Genomic DNA, 21,257 nt, shown 5'->3' with positions numbered 1-21,257 from the left:
TTAAGCAGGGTTTTTTTGGGGGGAGATTCTCTCTCTCTCTCTCTCTCTCTCCTCTCTCTCTCTCTCTCTCTCTCTCTCTCTCTCTCTCTCTCTCTCCCTTCCTTCCTCCCCTGCTTCTTATTTTAGGATGGGTGATTTTACATTAATGATTTCTCTTTCTCTTTCTTTTTTGCCCTCTCTGGCTTGGTAATGAGACCAGAGAGCACCTAAGTGACTATTGCTCTCATTGAGAGGCAGCATGATGTTTGTGAATAAAGGACTGGACTTGAAGTCTGGAAGACTAGAGTTCAGCTCATGCTTCATACACTTAATACCAATGTAGACCTGGGTGAGTCATTTAACTTGTCTCAGCCTCAATTTCTCCATCTGTAAAATGGAGATTATAGTATTTGTAGTACTTAATTCACAGGGTCATTTGAGGCCCAAATGTATGTATAGCACTTTTTAAATCTCAAAGTGTCATATCAATAGCAGTTTTCATTATTATTATTAAGGATGTCCCATATTATTCCAGGTTTTAATGCAATCAGTTCAATGTCATCTGCAGATGGCAGGGCTTGAGAGATATTACCATCTGTATGACTACTTTGGCTTTTCATGGGGCATTCCCCATGACACTGGTTTATATCCTTGATGAGCATTCACCTTCTTGTTTAATGATTTGCTAGAAGGAAGAGAATCACTAGACGAAGTTTTCTATAGCTGCATCTGTCAGCTGAATCTCATAGGACCTTAATATGTAAATGAGAGCTAAGCACCTCAGCCCTATTTTACTGAGACTCAAGAGGGTTAAGTGACTGACCCAATGTGACACACTTTGTATGTAGCAAAGTCCAGAAATGAACTCTATAAAAGAACTGCTAATCTAGATTACTATAGAAATTGGCTTCTAGGGTCTTAGACCTAAAATTCCAGACCCTGATTTTGAGGGATATGGCCCTACAAAATTTCTAAGAGTTCGTCTAATAATTCTTTACCTTTCACCTGTATTATTGTAATAGCCTCTTAATAGGCCTCTAATTTATCCTCTGTAAGTCTGCCAGAGTGTTTTTCCTAAGGCCTAGCTATGACATTCCCCTACTCAATAAACTCCCGTGGCTTCCTATTACCTGTAGAGTCAAATAGTAACTCCTCTGTTTGACCCTTAAAACTCTTTACAGCCTGACTCCAATCTACCTTAATAGCCTCATTACAAATTATCCATATTCAAGTACTCTTCACTCTAGCCAAACTGGTCTTCTTGTAGTTCGTCATGTGTGACATTAGATCTCTTGGCTCCATGCTTTTGTAAAGGCTGTCTTCCAAGCCTAGAATGCACTTCCTTCTCATCTTGGCTTCTTAGAATCCCTACTTTTCTTCAATGCTCAGCCTAAGTGCAACTTCTATATAGGGCCTTTTGCAATCCCCCACCTACTAGAGCCTACCTTCCCAAATTACTTTCGTGTTTATTTATTTGTTTTGTACATCTTTATACACATATATATTCCTAAACACCTCATAGCATGTAACTGTTTCATTTTTGTTTCTGTATCATCAGTGCCTAGAACAATGCTTGGCACAGAGTTGGTATTTAATAAATGTCTGTTAATTGATTGGTGGGGTCCCCACTGATTTGTGGGTCTCTATAGGGGTCAAAAGGTTGTCAAAGCACCTCAGGTTATGGAAGTGGTAGCCACTGATGAGAATTGGGTACAGACTAGAGTGACTAGACTATTTCTAATTTTAGAGTATTTCTAATTATGTATTAACTATTTTAATTATAATGAATATATTATATAATAACTATTATATATTATAACATAATATATAATACAACATATTATATATAATATTTTTAGAATTGTCCCTGATTATATATAATATATACTATAATAATATATAACATAATGTATATTATATATAATCGATTAATAATACATTATTAATTATGCATTATAATTTAATTAATAGTTAAGTATTAATAATTAGAGAGTTTCTAATCATGTGGTTCAGGGATATCACTCTCCCAACCCTTTGATCATTATTAGTGAATGAGAACTACTAGGAACGAGCTCTTCCCACTCCTTAAAACAAGGTCTTATAGGGACCAATGAATAGATATGAAAGAGATGCTTGAACTCAGACCACCAGCACCTAGGAAACTTTGCCTACCCCTAGGATGGCAATTTATTTACCTGGAACATGTCTCCATTGACTGTTGTCCCTGTGTCTTCAATACCTGCTGAAAAGAGACAGAGAAGACATAATTATGTAATTGAGCACTTTTTACTGTTCAGATTGGTAAGCTCATATTTTGCCCAATTATATGCCAATAAATCTGACAATCCAAGCAAAATGGGTGAATATTTACAAAAATGTAAAATGCCCAGATTAACAGAAGAGGGAGCAGAATACTTAAATAATCCCATCTTAGAAAGAGAAATTGAACAAGACACCAACAGGACCAGATGGATTCACAAGTGAATTCTACCAAACATTTAAAGAACAATTAATTCCAATACCATACAAACTATTTGGAAAAATAGACAAAGAAGGAGTCCCATCAAATTCCTTTTACAACACAAATATGGCGCTGATAGCTAAACCAGGAAGAGCAAAAACAGAGAAAGAAAACTATTTTCCTTAATGAATATTGATGCAGAATGGTAAACTCGCCCTGTTCTAGCATTTTATAGTACAGTGGTTGCCAAACTGTGAGACAAAGACTACTGAGAGCTATGGAGTTGCAGTGAGGAATCCATGAATTCATATGCATACCAAATGTTATTTTGATCTTTATTTAGCTCCAACAAAATATGAGGTATGACAGCATAAAAGAAATGAACCTTCAATAGACAATAAACACCAGGTTAGACTCATCACTCTGACACTTAATAGCTATGTGTGACTATGGGCAAGTCTCTTAATGTCTCTGAGAATAAGTTTCTCCATCTTATAGATGGGGACAATAATAGTTGTATGACTTATCACCTAACAGCCCTTTAATCAATCAATCAGTCAATCAAGAAACAGATGTTAAGCATCTACTGTGCAAAGAAAAATGAGGGACATACAAAGTTAGACAAGGCAGGTTTCCTGTCCTCTCAATATATGTATATGTACATATGCACATATATACATATATATGTATATATGTGTGTATGTGTATGTGTGTGTGTGTGTGTGTGTGTGTGTGTGTGTGTATATATATATATATATATATATATATATATATTTCTCTTCTTCAGAGAGCTGTTTGTTAAACATTTACCAGCAGGCCTCGATTGTATCCCTAGTGCCTAAGAGGCAGTGTGTCATGATAGATGCCTGACCTTGTAAGAAAGACCTTAATTCAAATCCTACCTTGGATGCATGCTAGCTGTGTGTTCCTAAGCAAGACATTTAATCTCTAAATGCCCCAGGCAGATCTCTAAGATTGCAAATTACAGAAAAGTCACTGTAGAGTTGCATTAGTAGAGCTTGTTTTTATACTAGGAATTCCATATTCCAGTGAAATCACAGGTTTTGACCCTTTCTTCTCTCCAGGACCTAGTACAATTTCTAACCATACACCCCATTAATATTTGAAATTGAAGGAGTTTATAATCTAATAGGGAGGTAAGACTTCAAAAGAGACACATAGTATTGAATAAATGAATGAATGAATGATAAGGATTTACTAAGAGCTTACTATGAAAAAACAAAACAAAACAGGGTAGCTAGTTGGTGCAAATGGATAGAGGAGCAGCCCTGGAGTCATGAGGATCTGAGTTCAAATCTGGACTCAGACACTTACTAGCTGTGTTACTCTGCGCCAGTCACTTAACCCAATTGCCTTTAAAAAAAAAAAAGAGCTTACTATGGGCTAACCACTTACAAACAGGAAAAAAAAACCCAAATACAAACAAATGAGACAATCCCTTCTCTCAAGGAGCTCACATTCTAATTGCAGGATCTAATGGAGAGAGATGAAAAGGCTCAGCGATCCTAAGGATTCAACTATAGGGTAGATGGCAAGGCTAGCGGTGCTTAGGATAGATCAGCAGAGCAGTGCCTGGAGAGTGTAACATCAGGGCAGATAGTAAGGTCCTCCATCTTACAGGAAGGATTTTAGTTGGTGACTTCCTACTCAGCCAACTAGTGTGAATGGCCTGTCTGTCTGGCAAGATGGAGGGTGGCTTGGAGGTTCCTGACCCACCACCATTATGAGGTACTATAGTAATAGTAGCAAGTAGTTGTTATTATGATTGTGATGATGAATGATAACAGAGGACCAGCTTTGTGGAGCAGCAGTCAGCTTTTTTCCCAAGCAATGAATTTAATCACCAATGTCAAGACACTTACTAGCTGTGTGACTCTAGGCAAGTCACTTAACCCTGTTTGCCTCAGTTTCCTCATATGCAAAATAAGTTGGAGAAGGAAATGGCAAACTTCTCCAGTATTGGTGCAAGAACACGCCAAATGGGGTCAGCCACAACTAAAACAACTGAACAAGTCAAGAGAAAGAATTCAGATTCTCCCTGCAGAATATGCACACTGATACACAGGCATATTCAGAGGTTACATGTACTGACATACACACATTCTGCACGATGGTCAGTACTGGGGAGCAGTCCTGCTCCGATTGACCTGAGTAATCAGTCAAAAGAAGTGGGAAGAGGTGAGTAATTTCAAAACACTCTAGTCCAGGATCCATGTATGTTTACCGATTAAGTTTGTTCTTTACTTTAGGAGTGTGGGCTGAGTCACGACTGAGCAAACTGATACTGATTGTCATACCCAAACATACGGTCTTAGGGAGTGACATGGGAGGGGCAGCATTCCTACAATCCTGGTAACAGCAAACAAGCAATTAGCAAGGGGGTGCGGTAGGATGGGGGCATCAAGAAATATGGATGTAGGCAGAAGGGTAATCAAAGGAACTCTTTCAGTAAGGGTTGAGCTATGCTTGTCTTCCTGCTGGAGGCACCCACCCATTGAGTTACAAACCCAAGCCTCTCATTCAGGAGGCTAAGGAATGACTTTCAATGCTAGACTTTTTTTTTTTAAGGCAATTTGAACTCAGGTCCTCCTAACTTCAGGGCCGGTGCTCTATCCTCTGAGCCACCTAGCTGCCCCTAATGATAAACTTTAATTAAAGAAAGTGAAGAGTTCTCAGGCAGGGTGGAAGAATCTATGAAAACCAGGACCAAGAAACTAACAAGCCAAATATACATACATGTATACATTCATATACATATGTGTATATACATACACACACACACATAGATGGGCAAGTAGGTGGCATAGTGGATACAGTGCTGGGCCTGGAGTCAGGAAGACTCATCTTCCTGAATTCAAATCTAGCCTCAGACACTTACTAGCTATGTGACCCTAGGCAAGTCACCTTATCCCGTTGACCTCAGTTTGGACTCATGTGGAAAATGAGCTGGAGAAGGAAATAGCAAACCACTCCAGTATTTTTGCCAAGAAAACCCCAAACAGGGTCATGAAGAGTAAGACATGACTGAAAATGACTGGACAAACACACACACACACACACACACACACACACACACACACACACACATATATATATGTATATATGTGTGTGTGTGTATAGAAACAGATATGTGTATGCATATTTTGTGTGTTCAGTCATTTATATATGTGCATGTATGTATATATGCATGTGTATTTATATGCAATCTGAAAATGTATAAGAAACTCTAAGTTATCAGAGTAACGAAACAAGTATGAGGTTTTCTTCTACAGAGTTTCCTGAAGAAGAATCAGTCAGTACTCCCTGCTTCATAGATGTTCCCAAGTAGAACTAAACCTGAAGTCAGTTCTGGGCGGAAGAGACACAAGAGGTGTCACTGACTCCCTGCTGAGAGACACAAAGGCATCCATGGAATCTCTACATGGCCAGTTAGGAAGTTTACTGTTTTGCCAGAGTGTTTTCCAAGGTATAACAAATCTACAACCATTTTCCAATTTAATAATCATCCTCCTTGACAGAAAGGTCACTTTCTCCTCAGGATTCCATCACTACCACTTCACTTAGGAATTCTTTCTAGTTCATCCGTCTTGTATCCTGGGGCTGCCACACACAACAAAAAAACAAAGTGGATGAAAAATGCATGTTGCCCAGGTCAAGTCATGGGATCAGATGGATAGCCTTTTGAATTACTCCATCATTGTATACATACCTTCACATCCATACACATGTACACACCTTCTCCTTTAGAATTTCTTCACGTGGTCTTTTGATTATTATGAATAGTAAGCAGCGGGGTGATTAGGCATGGTCAGACATGTACCTTTTAGTAAAGCAGACTTCAGGGAAATGATGAGTAAGAGCCCATGTGCAAAGATTCTACATGAGAAGGTAGGTCAAGAAGTAAGGGAGACTTTCAAAAACTAAATTCTGACAATACAGGAATTATTTCAACAAGGTAGAATAGCCATCCAAGGGCCTCGGTTTTAAAATAGTCATATATAAAGGAGTAGAATAATACCATGGAACAGTGTCAGGGAAGCGGAAGTCCAGAATGAATTATTCTACTCTGTTTTAATTCATGCAGGTCTTTCCAAGTTACCCTGAATTCTTCATTGTCTGACACTTATTTAACCACATATGTAAAATATTTTTACATCCATTATCTTATTTGATTCCCACAACAATCCAGTGAAGGCAAGCTAGCTAGGTGATGCAGTAGATACAGTGCTGGACCTGGAGTTAGGAGGACGTGAGTTCATATCCAGACACTTACTAGCTAGGTGACCCTGGGCAAGTCACATAACCTCTCTCTGCCTCGGTTTCCTCAACTGCAAAATGGGGATACCTCCCAAGGTTGTTGCGAGGTTCACACGAGATAATTGTAAAGTGCTTAGCAAGTGCCTAGCACACAGGAAGCACTTTATAAATGTTAGCTATTATTATTATTATTGTACTAAGAGATTTGCCCATGGCAAGGGTGGGGAACCTGAGACTCAATGTTCTGTGAAGTTTGGATTCAATCAAATGGCCGCACTTGAGGACCCAGAGGGTCACATGTAGCCAGGAGGCTGCAGGTACCCCTGGTCATACACCTCAGAGAGGTGGAGCTGATATTCAAAACCAGAGGGAATTGAAATTCAAGTTAGGCGAGAAAAGGAGAATACCAACATATACTAAATGAATTCACAGTTAGCAAGCCCAGACAAATGAAATCCCAGAGTGCTGAAAGAACTTGTAGGTGTGAACACAGAACTGCTGCTGGGGATTGCTGAGGAATTAGAGTGCCTGATTTTCAAAGGCTGGTGGGAGAGGGGAGGAGGAGATGTATTCCAGAACTATAGATTGATGAATTTGATGTTGATCCTATGCAAAATTGTGGAACAAATTATCAAGCAGATTGTTTGCAAGGATTTATGATGAGAGAAGAAATCCCTAGGAGTCAACATGGGTTCACTAAGAACAAGTCATGCCAGACTCATTTTCTTTTTTAAAATCGTATGTAGTAAGTGGCATAAAAAGGGTATTTTTCAGGAATTGCATAATCAGGAAAGGAGGTAGGTTGCTCATTTAGCAGGGAATAATGGACATTTCAAATACTACACTGGTACCCACAAAATGTTAAAAGACTTAGAGGAGTACAGATTTCAGAGATGTGATAAAGATCAAATGAGGTAATGTACATAAAGCACTTTGTTCCCCTAAAAAAAAAGGCTTAGAGAACATTCTTCAGGACTTGAGCGGATCATTTATGAGGGATTTAGGAGAGATTATGGACAAGAATCACATAGAGTGAGAGCAAGGATGGGTGACCATCTGTACCACTGCACATCAGTAAGATCACAGGTTTATTGAATTTTAAAATAACTACAAGCATTGTAGTTTGAGAAGAGTGACTGTACTGGTGCGGACAAGTCCAAATGCACAGAGTATCTTGATTTTAGCAAGGCATTTGACAATGTTTCTCAGTTCATCCCTGTGGACAAGAGGAAGAGTTATGAATGAAAACACAAATAGGGAGATACTGAACTAGTTGAATGACTAGATCCCAAAAACGGTGATTGATGAATTAATGTCACTGCAGAGGGAGGTGTTGAACATTTCTATCAATGACTTGGATAAAAACTTAGGTCACATGCTAATCCAATTTGAGGAATATGCAAAGTTGGGAGAGATAGCTAACAATTTAGATAACAGATGTAAAAGCTTCTTGACAATCTAAATAAGGGCATGAGGCTCACAAGATAAAAATTAATAGCTACTAATGTAAAATGCTACATATGAATACTTCTAAGATCTACGATTCCATTAGTGTGGGTATTTTCCACTGGTGCAGATTAAAAGCCCTCTATGACTTGATATCTCAAGTTGAGAACTGTTATAGTTTAAAAAAAAATCATCACTGCAGTCAATTCAGTGCCAAGCTTCTCAGAACTTGGCTAGGCTGGTTCTTAAGACTAGTGTTGCTGTTCCTTTACACAAAACCTTTCCAGTGTGGTAGGACCTGTCAGAGCCTGTGTCTCATCTGCATAGCCTACAAGATGACAGAGTCACCTACTATGATGAGGAATCAGAGCTGAGTATTAGTGAAAAGAAAAGTCCACGTAAAATTGTATACTAAAAGGTGGCTTTGCTGAATTTTTTTTCCTTTTTTCTTTTAAAAAAATCTTTGTTACAAGGAAATGCTTGCTTGAGAAATGAATGTGACCTAAACACAAAATGCGTCAATAAAAAATCATACACTAAGATTTTAAAAATCAGCTATGTTAAGTACTAGATGGAGGAGGCATGGCTAGACCATGGTTCATGTGAAAGATATCTAGGGATTTTAGTAGACTACAAGCTCAGAATGAGTCAATAGTGTGACACAGCCCCCAGTAAATCTAATGTGATCTTAGGTTGCATAAATAGAAGCAGAGTGTCTAGAAGAAGGAAAGCGATCAGGTGCTTGCTATTGCCGGAGGGCTGTGTTCAGCTCTGGGTGACCCATTTTAAAAGAGACAGTAACAAGCTGGAATTCTGTCCAGAGATAGGTGATCAAAATGGGTCAAAGGTCCGGAGACATTCGATGAAATCTGTGGCATTTGATGAAGTCTCTTAAGATCTCCTTGTGGGGGCAGCTAGGTGGCGCAGTGGGTAGAGCACCGGCCCTGAATTCAGGAGGACCTGAGTTCAAATCCGGCCTCAGACACATGACACTTACTAGCTGTGTGACCCTGGGCAAGTCACTTAACCCTGTTGCCTAGCCAAAAAAAAAAAAAAAGATCTCCTTGTGGACAAGGTAGAGAAATGTGGGCACAAGGAGACGGATTTAGAATGAGTTGAATGACTTCATGTGAAGAGCTCTAGTAATGGCCTTGTCCAGCTAATCCAATGTCAGTTGAAGAAACTGGAGATATCTAGCTCAGAAAAGAGAAGACCAGGCCTGGGAGGTGTTCATGGTCCCTGTTTTCAAATATTTGAAGAGCTGTCATGTGGTGGCAGCTAGCTGACAGTGAAAGTGAACAGAATGCTATCCCTGGAGTCAGAGAGATCTGAGTTTGAATCCTGCCTCAAACATTTACTATATGTATAACACTAGGCAAGTCACTTAACCCCTGCTTGCTTCAGTTTCCTCATCTATAAAATGGGGATGATAACAATAACACCCACCTCCCAGGGCTGTTGTGAGTCTCACATGAGATAAAAAATAATACATAAAAGTGCTCTGCAAATGTTAAAGTGCTATATAAATATTAGCTATTATGTGGTAGATAGAAGAGATTTCTGTGGCTATAGAGAGCAAAACTAGGAAATGTTCTGTGGAAGCTGCAGGGAAGAGTTTAGCTCAATATAAGGAATAACTTCTTAACAATCAGAACTGTTCAAACACGAAATTAGCTTCTTCATAAGAGAATAGCCCCCTTACTACTTATAGTGTTTAAAATACAACTAAATGACTACCTGTCAGGGCTGCTATAAAAGGGGACTAAGACACTATCCGCGTATGAAGTTGCATTTGATGCCCTCCACTAGTTCTACCAACTAATGCTGTCTATTAAAAATCCTTCCCCATGGCACAGACCAACTAACAGAATTCTAGAACTCTGCAATTAAAAGGGCCTCCGTGGCCATCTCGTCCATCTAGTTCTGAATTTTTTATTTAGAAAATGTTTGCAGTATTGTATGCCTTTCAGGGAATGATGGTATGATGGCAAGAAATCTGCTGTTGATGGTGCAAGGCACACAAAGAGTCACACTGAGGCTCTTGCAAAATGCCACTAACCATAGTGTGGATGTGATGCCCACCAGCACCTCTAATTAACTCTAGGAAGCAGGTAGTGTCAGTATCATTATTCTCGCCTTACAGAAGAGAAAACTATGACTCAGAGAGGGAAAAAGACTCACATATAGTCATAGTGTTAGAGTCAGGATTTGGTCCCCAATCTTCCAACTTCAACCAAGGAGTGGAAAGGGACTGTATGTGATGGGGTTTCATTGTTTGGAAGGCTCCTCTTGCCACCCAGAGAGACTGGCATCTAATTCAGGTTTTAGGATCGAGAGCTAGAAGGGGCTTTAGAGATTTTGTTGTTGTTGTTCAGTCCTGTCTGACTCTTTGTGACCTCTGTTGGGGTTTTCTTGGCAGAGCGGTATGCCATTTCCTTCTTCAGCTTATTTTACAGATGAGGAAATTGAGGCAAACAGGGTTACTTGCCCAGGGTCACACACCTAGTAAATGTCTGAGGCCAAATTTGAATCCAGGTCTTCCTGACTCTATCCATTATGCCACTTAGCTGCCCTAGAATACCAACTGCCCTTAGAGATTACCTAGTCCAAATCCTTCATTTGATAGAAGAGGAAACTAAGTCTCAGAGAGACTTACCAAAGTCACCCAGGTAGCAGAAGCAGGATTTGAACCTAACTTCTCTGATTCCAAAAACAATGTTCTTTATCAATTCTATTCCATGTAGTTTAGTTCATTTCAATTCAGTCTCGATTCAATTCAATTTAATTCTATGCAATCCAATTCAAGGAGCTTTGGGTCTACTAGGGGAGAAAGCACAGAAAGCTGGGGTGGTATAGTGCAAAAAGGGTTGCATTAAAGTCAAGTTATATAATCTCTCTGGGCCTCTGTTTCCTCCTCTGTAAAAAGAAGAGGTTGAACTAGATGACTTTCTAAGGTCCTTTCCAGTTCAAAACATAAGATCTTATGAGTCTGATTTAACTTAATTCATCATGATGTAGTGGAAAGAGCCAGAAGTGGATTTCAAGTAGGAAATCTTAAGTTCAGATCTTGACCTTGCTTACTTACACTCTATGAGTCACTTCATGGTTTGGGGCTTTATTTCCTCATCTATAAAATGGGAGGGTTGATCAAATGATGTCTTAGATCCCTTCAAATTTTAATAATTCAATACAGTTCACATTCACTGTGGTTCTATTTAATTTGATCCAATTCAACAAACACCGATTACCTATTACATGTTAAATTCTATGCTGGATATAAGGGAAATACAAAGTTTCCATGATGAGACATGGTCCCTGCCCTCCTTAAATTCACATTCTCCTTAGCCCATCAGGAGGTCACGGAGCAGACAACACCACCCTGTGTATCTGAGTAGAAGTGCCACTCAGAGCCTGGAATTGTTTAGGCTCTAGACCCATGGGGAAGAAAGAAGAAGGGAAAGGACATTATCCTGAGTCACTATGCTCCAGTCAAATAAACTAATTGGCCACAAACTAACTCATCAAGTGAGGGACAAACAAAGGCTTCTAGGAATCTGGGCTCTGAGTTAAGATTAGCCAGTGGACCTGGCCCAAAACTGATATAAAACTGGAGAATGGGAAATAGAATACCAGTGATGGCCTCACCAACTGCCAGTCTAAATTCCAAAAGATGACATCAATTTGGTGTTTGTTAGGCTGAGGATCAAACCAGATACCCCTAACCCCACCTTTGCAACCACTATGGCTAGGGATAGTAGGGTGCAGGCCTCTGATTTCCTGGGCTTATGACACAAAGAGAATATGGACTTACATTTGTGTGGCACTTCAAGGTTGGCAAAGGACCTTCTTTCACAATGACTCTGGGAGACAAGCAATAAAAGAAACCTTATCCTCATTTGATAGATGAGGAAAAAGCTATTCAGAGAGGGTATGTGACTGGTTTTGGGATCATACTGCTAGCACGAATTAGAGCTAGGTTCCTAAACCAGTTTCTTAACTACAAGTCTCCTGGTTTTGGTTTTTAAGGAAGGGCATGAGGAGTTGGGGCAATCAGGAAATGGTTTGTGTAGGAAGTAAACAAAAGCATAAGTATATACATATATACATACATATATAAACAACACATATTATATGTTTGTATAAGAATTCAACAAAAGCATAATAAATATATCATACATATAAATATATACATATATTATATAAATTCATATTAACATATATGTAAATATATACACATATGCTATATATTTATGCTTTTGTTGACTTCCTATGCAAATATATAACATATATGTTGTCTTCCTGGATAGAATGTAAGCTCCTTGAGAGGAAGAAATGCTTCATTTTTTGATTTTGCATCCCCAGCAAAATCAGCACATAGCAGATGTTTAATAAATATATGTTGACTGACTGAGTGATCTGATTCAGCATAATATTGCTTATCTGAATTGTGTTAACTTCTTAACTTCTTCCTGTTCCTGTTACTGAAAATACCTGGGAGTGAGATCTCTTGTAAGGTGGTTAGTGCAAATAGTATCATCGCCATTTTACAGATGGGGAAACTCCTCTTACATCCTCTTCTGGTGCTTCTTCATGGTATGTAGGTGATATTTGGTTCTCAGAGGGTTTGAACACAAGTTCTAGCAGATCCTACCAAGTTGGAAAGGTGTCACTTTGGAGTCAGTGCAGTTCATTACCAGGTTGCCCAAAGAGTGAGGAATTTTTTTCAGCCCTAGTAACAATCAAATACCATCTCCTAATTTGTAAGGGGGGTTTCGCAGTCTGGAAATGCTGGGAATAACACACATGAGTTAAATCACGTCCCTGAAGTAACTAAGCAGAGATAAGAAGTAGAAACTGAGGGTCCGAGGGGTGAACTGAGTTGTTGAGGATCCCAGAGCTAATTAAAGTAGGAGTCAGAATTCTTAATCAAGTCTTGACCCCTTCTTAAAACTTCCTATGAGGTGACTAGTGAAAGTCTCATTATCCTCCAGTCTATAGAAAAGAAATTCTTGACTTCAAGTACAGTGATTTTTCCATGCATCACAGCTGCCTCCCAACAAATTCCTTTCCAGCTCTATCTTCCCTGTTCTCTACTTGATGGTCTCTCTCAGGGGCTATATTCCATGTTCTACAGCCCATTCCAGCTCTAACATTCTATGCCACCACCATCCAGACAACTAGAGGCTCCTCAATCTAAGAAAAGCCCATTTCAGAGATAAAGGACAGCTATCTATGCTGTCAAAGGAAGGTTATCTGGACAAAGGGAGGCAGAGGGGACCCAGTCCCAACCTCTATCCAGGCCTCAACCTCCTCAAACTCTGTTTAACTTTCAGTTTACCTACAGAACCCACATCTTTCCTTCCCGGCCCTCAGTATCTTCCACAGCCTCGGTAACTGGACTGCAGTAATTTATACTTGATCCACACCCTCCTTCCCACACCCAGCCTGCTGACTCCTCTGTTGGGTGGGTCTAACAGCATTTGCTGCCCTTCCTGAAACACCTCTCTGCCTACTGCCATTCTCCTGCCCCATTCTCCTGTTTTAAGAACAGTTGAGCCAGCTAAAGGGGTGTGTGTGTGTGTTTGTGTGTGTTTGTGTGTGTATGTGTGTTGGAAAGCTTTCTCCCTGCCCTCCCCCCTCCCCCTTTTTTTCCTTAGCCTTTGGAAGCAGAGAGCAAAGACGCTCAGAACTGTGGAATTTCAGGGTTAGAAAAGCTCTCAAACTCCTCATTAAGCCTGGACTTTTCTGACAGCTAGTATCTGGACTCCCTACTTGTACTCATTTTGCAATCAAAGAATATGAAAGTGGGAAGGAACTTCAGAAGAGATATAATGCTGACAAAACAATCCCTCTCAAATATCTCGACACAGTCATCCAACCACTGCTTGCAGATCTCCACTGATGGGGAATTCACTATGTCCCAAGGCAGCCCATTCCACTTTGGGGCAGCTCTCTGGTAGTTTTCCTTATATCTTCAAAATCTGCGTCTCTGAAACTTCACTCTCCTCATTCTGCCCTCTGGGGCTAAGCAGGACAAGTCCAGTTCCTGCTACATGTGACTGCCCTTCAAATACCTGAAGACAGGTATCATGTGTCTTCTCCAGGCTAAACATCTCTAGTTCCTCCAGCTGATTCCTATGTGGTATCATTGCAAATTCCATCATCATCCTGATTGCCTTCCTTGAAACACTTATTCCTTGTCCCTTTTTGCCTCACAGCTTTACCATCTCCTGGACTGTGTTAAAACATGAAGCCCTACCTGAGAGGGGATGCACCGACCAAATGGTTGAATTCTGCCTAAGTTAGGAATTTCAAGTGTTAGGAGTAATGCATGTTAGGGACATTCATAGGACCCAGCTCTCCCACACTTACCACCTCTTCCCTGAGAACTGAATGTCTCTTTAGCGATGCCCTTCCCAGCTCAGAGGAACTGTGAAAAGGGACAGACATGAGAAGGAGGAGGAGGAGCAGGAAAAAAGGAGATTGAAGAATAGAAAGGGTGGGACTAAAGCTTCTTCCTCTGCTTTTGTTTAAGAGTCAGAGTCCATGGGTTATTATTAACTCCAATTCACTCTCATATATTTCCCATGCTTCCAAACTCCTCACCGGAATGGACTTACAACCGCCCACCTCTTATATCTAATGAAAGAAGTCTCTCCCTTCCTTCAAGAGGAGGCCCACCTCCTTCAGGAAGCCCTTCCCACCTCCTTAACAGAAAGTGATCTCTCCTTCCTCAAATTTCTCCTAGTAGTTTTCCTAGGCCTCTCTTGTGCCTATTTTATTCTCTTGTTTCATGGTTATCAGTATACTCATCCTCCCCTTATTAGATTGTAAACTCTCTAAAAGCAAAGGCTTTTGAGATATATACATATGTATATCTATGTATACACCCATATATATATACACATATAGGCCTTCACAAATGTTCGCTAAATTGAATTACTTCCCTGATAGTAGTGACCAGTAGTGTGGAGATGGCCCAGAGTAGTTGGTCTTAAGCTTTTTTACCTCTTAGACCATTTAGGTGATGAGAAACCTTCTCCAGAACCCTTTACTTTTACCACATGCTGCCACCACAAAACCCCATCAGAATGAAAAAAAGGAAGCACCGCTTGAGATACAATATTCACAAGGCAGTGTCTGGTTTTGATTAAGCATCATAAGCACACTTTTTCTTCAAGCCAAAAACAAAAGCAGAGACCTCATTGTCTTATAAATATTCATACTACGGAGACTTTCAATTCACAGATTACCAGGACTAGAAGGGATCACAGAACACAGAATGTGAGAACTGGAAGGGAGTTTGTTGGGAAGCAGCTGTGGGATACTAGGGTAGAGCTCTGGATTTGGAATTTTAAAATCTGGGTTCAAATCCTGAGCTAGCTATGTGACCTTATTTAGGCCATTTGCTTTCTTTCTCTGGGCCTCAGAAGATTCAACTGGGAATCAAGAGAGCAGGGTGTTAAAACTTATTAGCTGAATGACTATGAGCAAGATACTTTATCCTCTGAGCCTCAGTTCCTCCATCTGTAAAGGGAGGAATAATAATACTTTTGCTCCCTACCTCACAGGAACATAGAATGTCAGAATGAGAAAAGAACTTAGAACACAGCATGTCTGAGATGAAAATACCCTGAAACAACATACCCAGAATTTTAGAACAGGAAGGAACATTAGAGATCATATATTCCAATCTTGTTTACAAGTGGGCCCAAACAGGGAAAGCAATCAGAGCCATAACTAGAACAAGGAGGATGGGGTTCTAAGATGCCAAAATGGGGTTGGGGGGGTATAGGAACTGGTAAAAGCTATTTTGCCTTACAATCCTCTGGGAAGTAAAGGATCCAGTTACCCCTGGCCACCATCCCCAGGTTCCCATCACCAGGACAACTCCCAAGGGTTAGGGTCCACTCCCTGCTGATATCTATGGGAGCAAGGACCAGGACTCTCTGTGGGATCCTAAGTGGGGCTGTCCCACGTGCTACTATACTAAATTTCCCACAACTGAATTTACCCCAGGCACAATTTTGGCTAGTTACTTTGGAAGCATTTTGTGAAAAGTCCTAGCAATTTAGTTGACAATTTAAGACATCCTTGGACCCCCCCCTTCCCCTTCCCCCAAGACTACCAAGGGTTCCCTCACATTATTCTTAGAGAATCACTAGGATATTGTAAGCTTATGGCAGGCAAGATAACCTGTCTAGTGCTACTTTGTATCCCCCATACAATGTCTGAGCACAGGGTTACTTATGCATAACGCATAGAACACTGAATTTGGGCTCAAAACCTAGCTCTCGTGCTTACTGTAGACTGGCTCTGAGTCTCAGTTTCCTCCTCTGTAAAACTGGGTTAACAATCTTGGTTCTGCTTAACTCATGGGGGGTATTGTGAGGAAAACACTTAGTAAAACTTAAAGAGCTATACAGATGTTAATTAATATTTTCCAGTGCTGTGTAAATGCTTATTTTGATCTGATCACAGAAACACAGAATGTCTGAGCTGAAAACAAACCTCTCACTTAACAGATGAGCTAGAGGCCTATAGAGGAGAAATGAATTGCCCAAGGTCACACAGCAAGTTAGGAACAGGTGATCTGCACCCCCCTCATGCCCCATCCCAACACACTTTCTGAAAGCGCTGCACCTGAAGAGGGTTGTATTTCCTCCTGCACCAGGGTCTGACAAGCTCCCAACCTCAATTTATAATAGTTGCCTTGTTCAGACTCATCAGAGTGGGAGGGAGACAGAATGAACCTTGGCTTATTCTCTATGTTGAGCTGACATTTGATTTTAGTAGCCTGGAATGGTTATGTCCCTTCCTCTGGAATCCTTGAGTTGGCAGGATCAGACCATTCCCTCACTATGTTGTGCCTTCAAGTTCCTTGGTCTAGGAACTACAGATGGCTGGCTGTCAGATGCACCTTCTTTCTATGTTCCCTGCCCTTTACCTAGACCTAGCCACTCCTGGGCTTCTTCTTGACTCCCCCTCCCACCCCTACCCTCACTCACCAGATTGGCCTGTCATTTGGCAGAGATCCTGGCCTCTAGAATTACAGACAGGGCCTTGGCGGGGGCTCAGGTGTCCAGCAGAGTTTCAAGCTCTCCCACTGCCCTCTGCCTCCTCTCTCCGCCTCCCCCAATGTCTGAGCCCACTTCAGACTAGACATCACCCTTGGCTATTGCCCACAGCTCCTCAATCACCAGGCTACTTACTTCCATTTTCAGTTGCCGGTTGCTGCAAGGCTCCCTCAGCGCCGCCAAAACCCTCATCATCGTTTTCAATGCCTGCGATTTCACTCTCCTGCTGGGCCAGGAAGGCAGCCGCTGGATCTTCCTCCGCTGGCCCTGGGGCCCCACCGCCGGAGGAGAATAAGCCGAAGTCATCAGACATGGTTTACCAGACTGTGTATCCACACAGTCCACCACTGCCTTGCCGAATGTGTGCCCAGCCCTAGTGCCTACTGCTCTGCCCACCCCTCCACCCCACCTCCTAGTGCACAGGGCACAGCAGTGGCTCCTGTAACCCGATACTGCCAGCGGAGCTGAACCCGCCTAGGAGGGGAGGGGAGGGCAGAAGAAGGCCAGAGCTGGGCCCAGCACCGCAAAGAGATCGCTTCCTATCGGGCTCAGCTGTCACTGCGGCTGAAGGAAGCCCGGGGGAGGAGCCTGCCCAAAAGCAGGGAATTTGGTGATGTCAACAGTTACAGTCGGTCAGGAATGAGAGTGGGAGGATCCCAGAGAGCCTGGGTTCAAAAACTCCAACGCAAAAATGCAGGAAAAGAGCTGAGGAGCTAGATAATAAATCAAGATAAATGCGCTTATAAGCGCAGTGTAAATCATTAAAGAGGACATAGTTGTCCAGAAAACGGGAGACAATAGTCCAGCTATCCTCTGGTCTGGTACCAACCGCAGTACTGACCCTAGTTCTGGGTGGTAGTGTGATGTAGCTGGGTTTGATTTTTTGCTCTGCCATTTACTAGTTGTGTGACCTTGGACAAGTCATTTTACATTTCAGGGCCTTAGTTTCCTCAGGTAGAAAGTGGGGGAAGGGAAAGAGTTGATGTAGCTTCGAGGTCACAAAATGTTTTCTTTGAAAAAAGGATTAGATTTAATCGACTTTGATAAAGGCCTCATTTCTAAATATAGAGAAGAACTAAGTTAAATTTACAAGAATACAAGTCATCCCCAACTGATAAATGGTCAAAAGATATGAACAGGCAGCTCTTGGAGGAAGACACTAAAGCTATATAGTCATACAAAAAATGTTCTAAATTACTAGTGATTAGAGAAATGCAAATCAAGACGACTCTGAGGTACCACATCACATTTATCAGAATGGCCAACATGACAAAATAGGACAATGATAAATGCTGGAGAAGATGTGGGAAAATTGGAACACTAATGCATTTTTGGTGGAGTTGTGAACTGATCCAACCATTCTGGAGAGCAATTTGGAACTATGCCCAAAGGGCTATAAAACTGTGCATACCCTTTGACTCAACAATACCACTTCTAGGTGTGTTTCCCAAAGAGATCATAAAAACAGGGAAAGGTCCCACATATACAAAAATATTTATAGCAGCTCTTTTTGTGATGGCCAAAAATAGCAAATTGAAGGGATAGCCATCAATTGGGAATGGCTGAACAAGCTGTGGTATATAAATGTAATGGAATACTACTGTGCTATAAGAAATGATGAGCAGGTGTACTTCAGAAAAACCTGGAAAGACATATGAACTGATGCTCAGTGAAGTGAGCAGAACCAGGAGAACATTGTACACAGTAACAGCCACACTGTACAATGAATAACTTTGGTAGACTTAGCCCTTCTCAGCAATGCAAGGATCTAAGACAACTCACAACGTAAAAAGCTATCCACATCCCAAGAAAGAACTATGGAGTCTGAATGGATATAGAAGCATACTATTTGCTCTCCTTTTCTTCTGTTGTTTTGTTTTGATTCTTCTTTCTTGTGGTTCCTCCCATTGGTTCTAATTCTTCTTTACAACATGACGAATGTGAAAATATGTGTAATATGAATGTATAAGTGGAGCCTATATCAGATTGCACACCCTCTTGGGGAGGAGGGAGGAGAAAGGGGGGGGAATTTGAAACTCAAAATCTTCGGAAGTGAATGTTGTTTAATAAAAACTATTCAATTTTTTTAGGTTTGAATTTTCTCCATCCCTTCATCCCCTCCCCATCCCATTGAGAAGGCAAGAAATACAATACCCATTATACAAATGAAGTCATGCAACACTCATTTCTACATTAGCCATATTCCAAAAAGGGAGAAAAAAGAAAAGAAAAAGAAAAAAATGCTTCAGTCTTCATTCTGAATCCATCAGTTCTCTGTCTGGAGATGGACAGCATTTTTCATGATGAGTCTTTTGGAACTGTAGTATATCATTGTATTGATCGAACTTACTAAGTCTTTCATAATTATGTTTACAATATTGCTGTTTCTGTGTAAATTATTCTCCTAATTTTGGTCACTTCACTTTACGTCAATTCATATAAATCCTATGAGGTTTTTCTGAAACTATTCTCTTCATTATTTCTTACAGCACAATAATGTTTCATCACATTCATATACCATAACTTGTCCAGCCATTCCCTAAATAAGGGGCATCTCTTTGGTTTCCATTTCTTTGCCAACACAAAAAGGGCTGCTATAAATAGCTTAATGAGTCCTTTTCCTTTTCCTTTGATATCTTCAGAGTATGGATCAACAAGTGGCATTGCAAGGTCAAAGGTTTATAGCTTTTGGGGCATAGTTCCAAACTGCTCTCCAGAATGGTTGGACTAGTCCACCAAAAATGGATTAGCATGCCTATTTTCACACATCCCCTTCAGCATTTGTCTTTTCCTTTTCTGTCTTGTTGGCCAATCTGAAAGATGTGAGGTGGTATCTCAGAGCTGTTTAAATTTGCGTTTCTCTAATGATTAGTGATTTAGGGCTTTTTTTTTTGTGAGGCAATCAAGATTAAGTGACTTGCCCAGGGTCATACAGCTAGCAAGTGTCAAGTGTCTGAGGCCGGATTTGAACTCAGGTCCTCCTGACTTCAAGGCTGAAGCTCTATCCACTGTGCTACCTAGCTGCCTGATTCAGGGCATTTATTCATATTTAAATATTATTGATAGCTTTGATTGTTTTTCTTCTGAAAACTGCTTGTTCATATCCTTTGACCATTTATCAATTGGGGAATGGCTCTTATTCTTATAAATTTGTCTTAGTTCCCTATATATTTGAGAAATTAGATGTTTATTAGAGAAACTTGCTGTAAAATTTTGTCCCCAGTTTCTTGCTTTCCTTCTAATTTTGGCTGCTTTGGTTTTATTTGTGAAAAAACTTTTTAATTTTTATGTACTCAAAATTATCCATTTTAACCTCTTATGAACCTCTCTGTTTTTTCATTGGTTGTGAATTCTTTGCTTATCCATAAATCTGACAGGCAATTTCTTCCATGCTCCACTAATTTGCTTTTGCTATCTTTTTATGTCTGAATCATGTACCCATTTTGAGCTTATCTTGTTATACAGTGTGAGATGTTGGTCTATGCCCAGTTTCTGCCAGACCACTCTCCAGTTTTCCCAGTAGTTCTCAGATAATGAGTTCTTGCCCAAATAGTTGGGATCTTTTGGGTTTACCAAACACTATGTAATTGTGCTCATTTGCTTTTGTATATTATGGACCCAATCTATTCCACTGATCGACTCTTTTTCTTGTCTAGTCCCAAATTGTTTTGTACATTACAGCTTTTTGGTATAATTTGAGTTTTCTAGTACTGCTAAGCTTCCTTCCTTCACATTTTTCTTTTATTGATTCCCTTGATATTCTTGACTTTTTATTCTTCCAGATTTTGTTATTATTTTTCTAACTCTATAAAGTAATTCTTTGTTAGTCTGATGTGGCATTGAAGAAGTAAATGCATTTAGGTAGTATTATAATTTAGCCTTCCCATGAACAATTAATATTTCTCCAGTTATTTAGATCTCTTTATTTGTGTGAAGAGTGTTTTGTAATTGTGTAATACAATTCCCGTGTATCTTGGCAGGTAGACTCCCAAGTATTTTATAAAATCTGCAATTAT

The 21,257-nt window shown here is 40.4% G+C and overlaps 1 protein-coding gene across 3 annotated transcripts in view; it reads right to left on the bottom strand.

Annotated features, from left to right (window-relative positions):
• CLTB (clathrin light chain B) overlaps positions 1 to 17,814 on the bottom strand; it is a 45,237-nt gene extending 27,423 nt beyond the window's left edge. Inside the window, exons 1-2 of one of the 3 annotated variants that reach the window (XM_020998790.2) lie at positions 17,377 to 17,814; positions 2,175 to 2,221 (exon numbers count right to left, since the gene is read on the bottom strand). In XM_020998790.2, coding sequence (XP_020854449.1) covers positions 2,175 to 2,221; positions 17,377 to 17,554 — 225 coding nt within the window. In that variant the 5' untranslated portion in view covers positions 17,555 to 17,814. The remainder of the gene's footprint in view (positions 1 to 2,174; positions 2,222 to 17,376) is intronic. The other 2 variants (XM_020998791.2, XM_020998792.2) reach the window with 2 other exon arrangements.
• Positions 17,815 to 21,257: the final 3,443 nt, after the last annotated feature.

This window comes from Phascolarctos cinereus, unplaced genomic scaffold (assembly GCF_003287225.1).
Source record: "Phascolarctos cinereus isolate Bilbo 61053 unplaced genomic scaffold, phaCin_HiC Scaffold_2;HRSCAF=192, whole genome shotgun sequence".
Classification (NCBI taxonomy): Eukaryota; Metazoa; Chordata; class Mammalia; order Diprotodontia; family Phascolarctidae; genus Phascolarctos; species Phascolarctos cinereus.
This window is presented reverse-complemented; position numbering and strand designations above follow the sequence as displayed.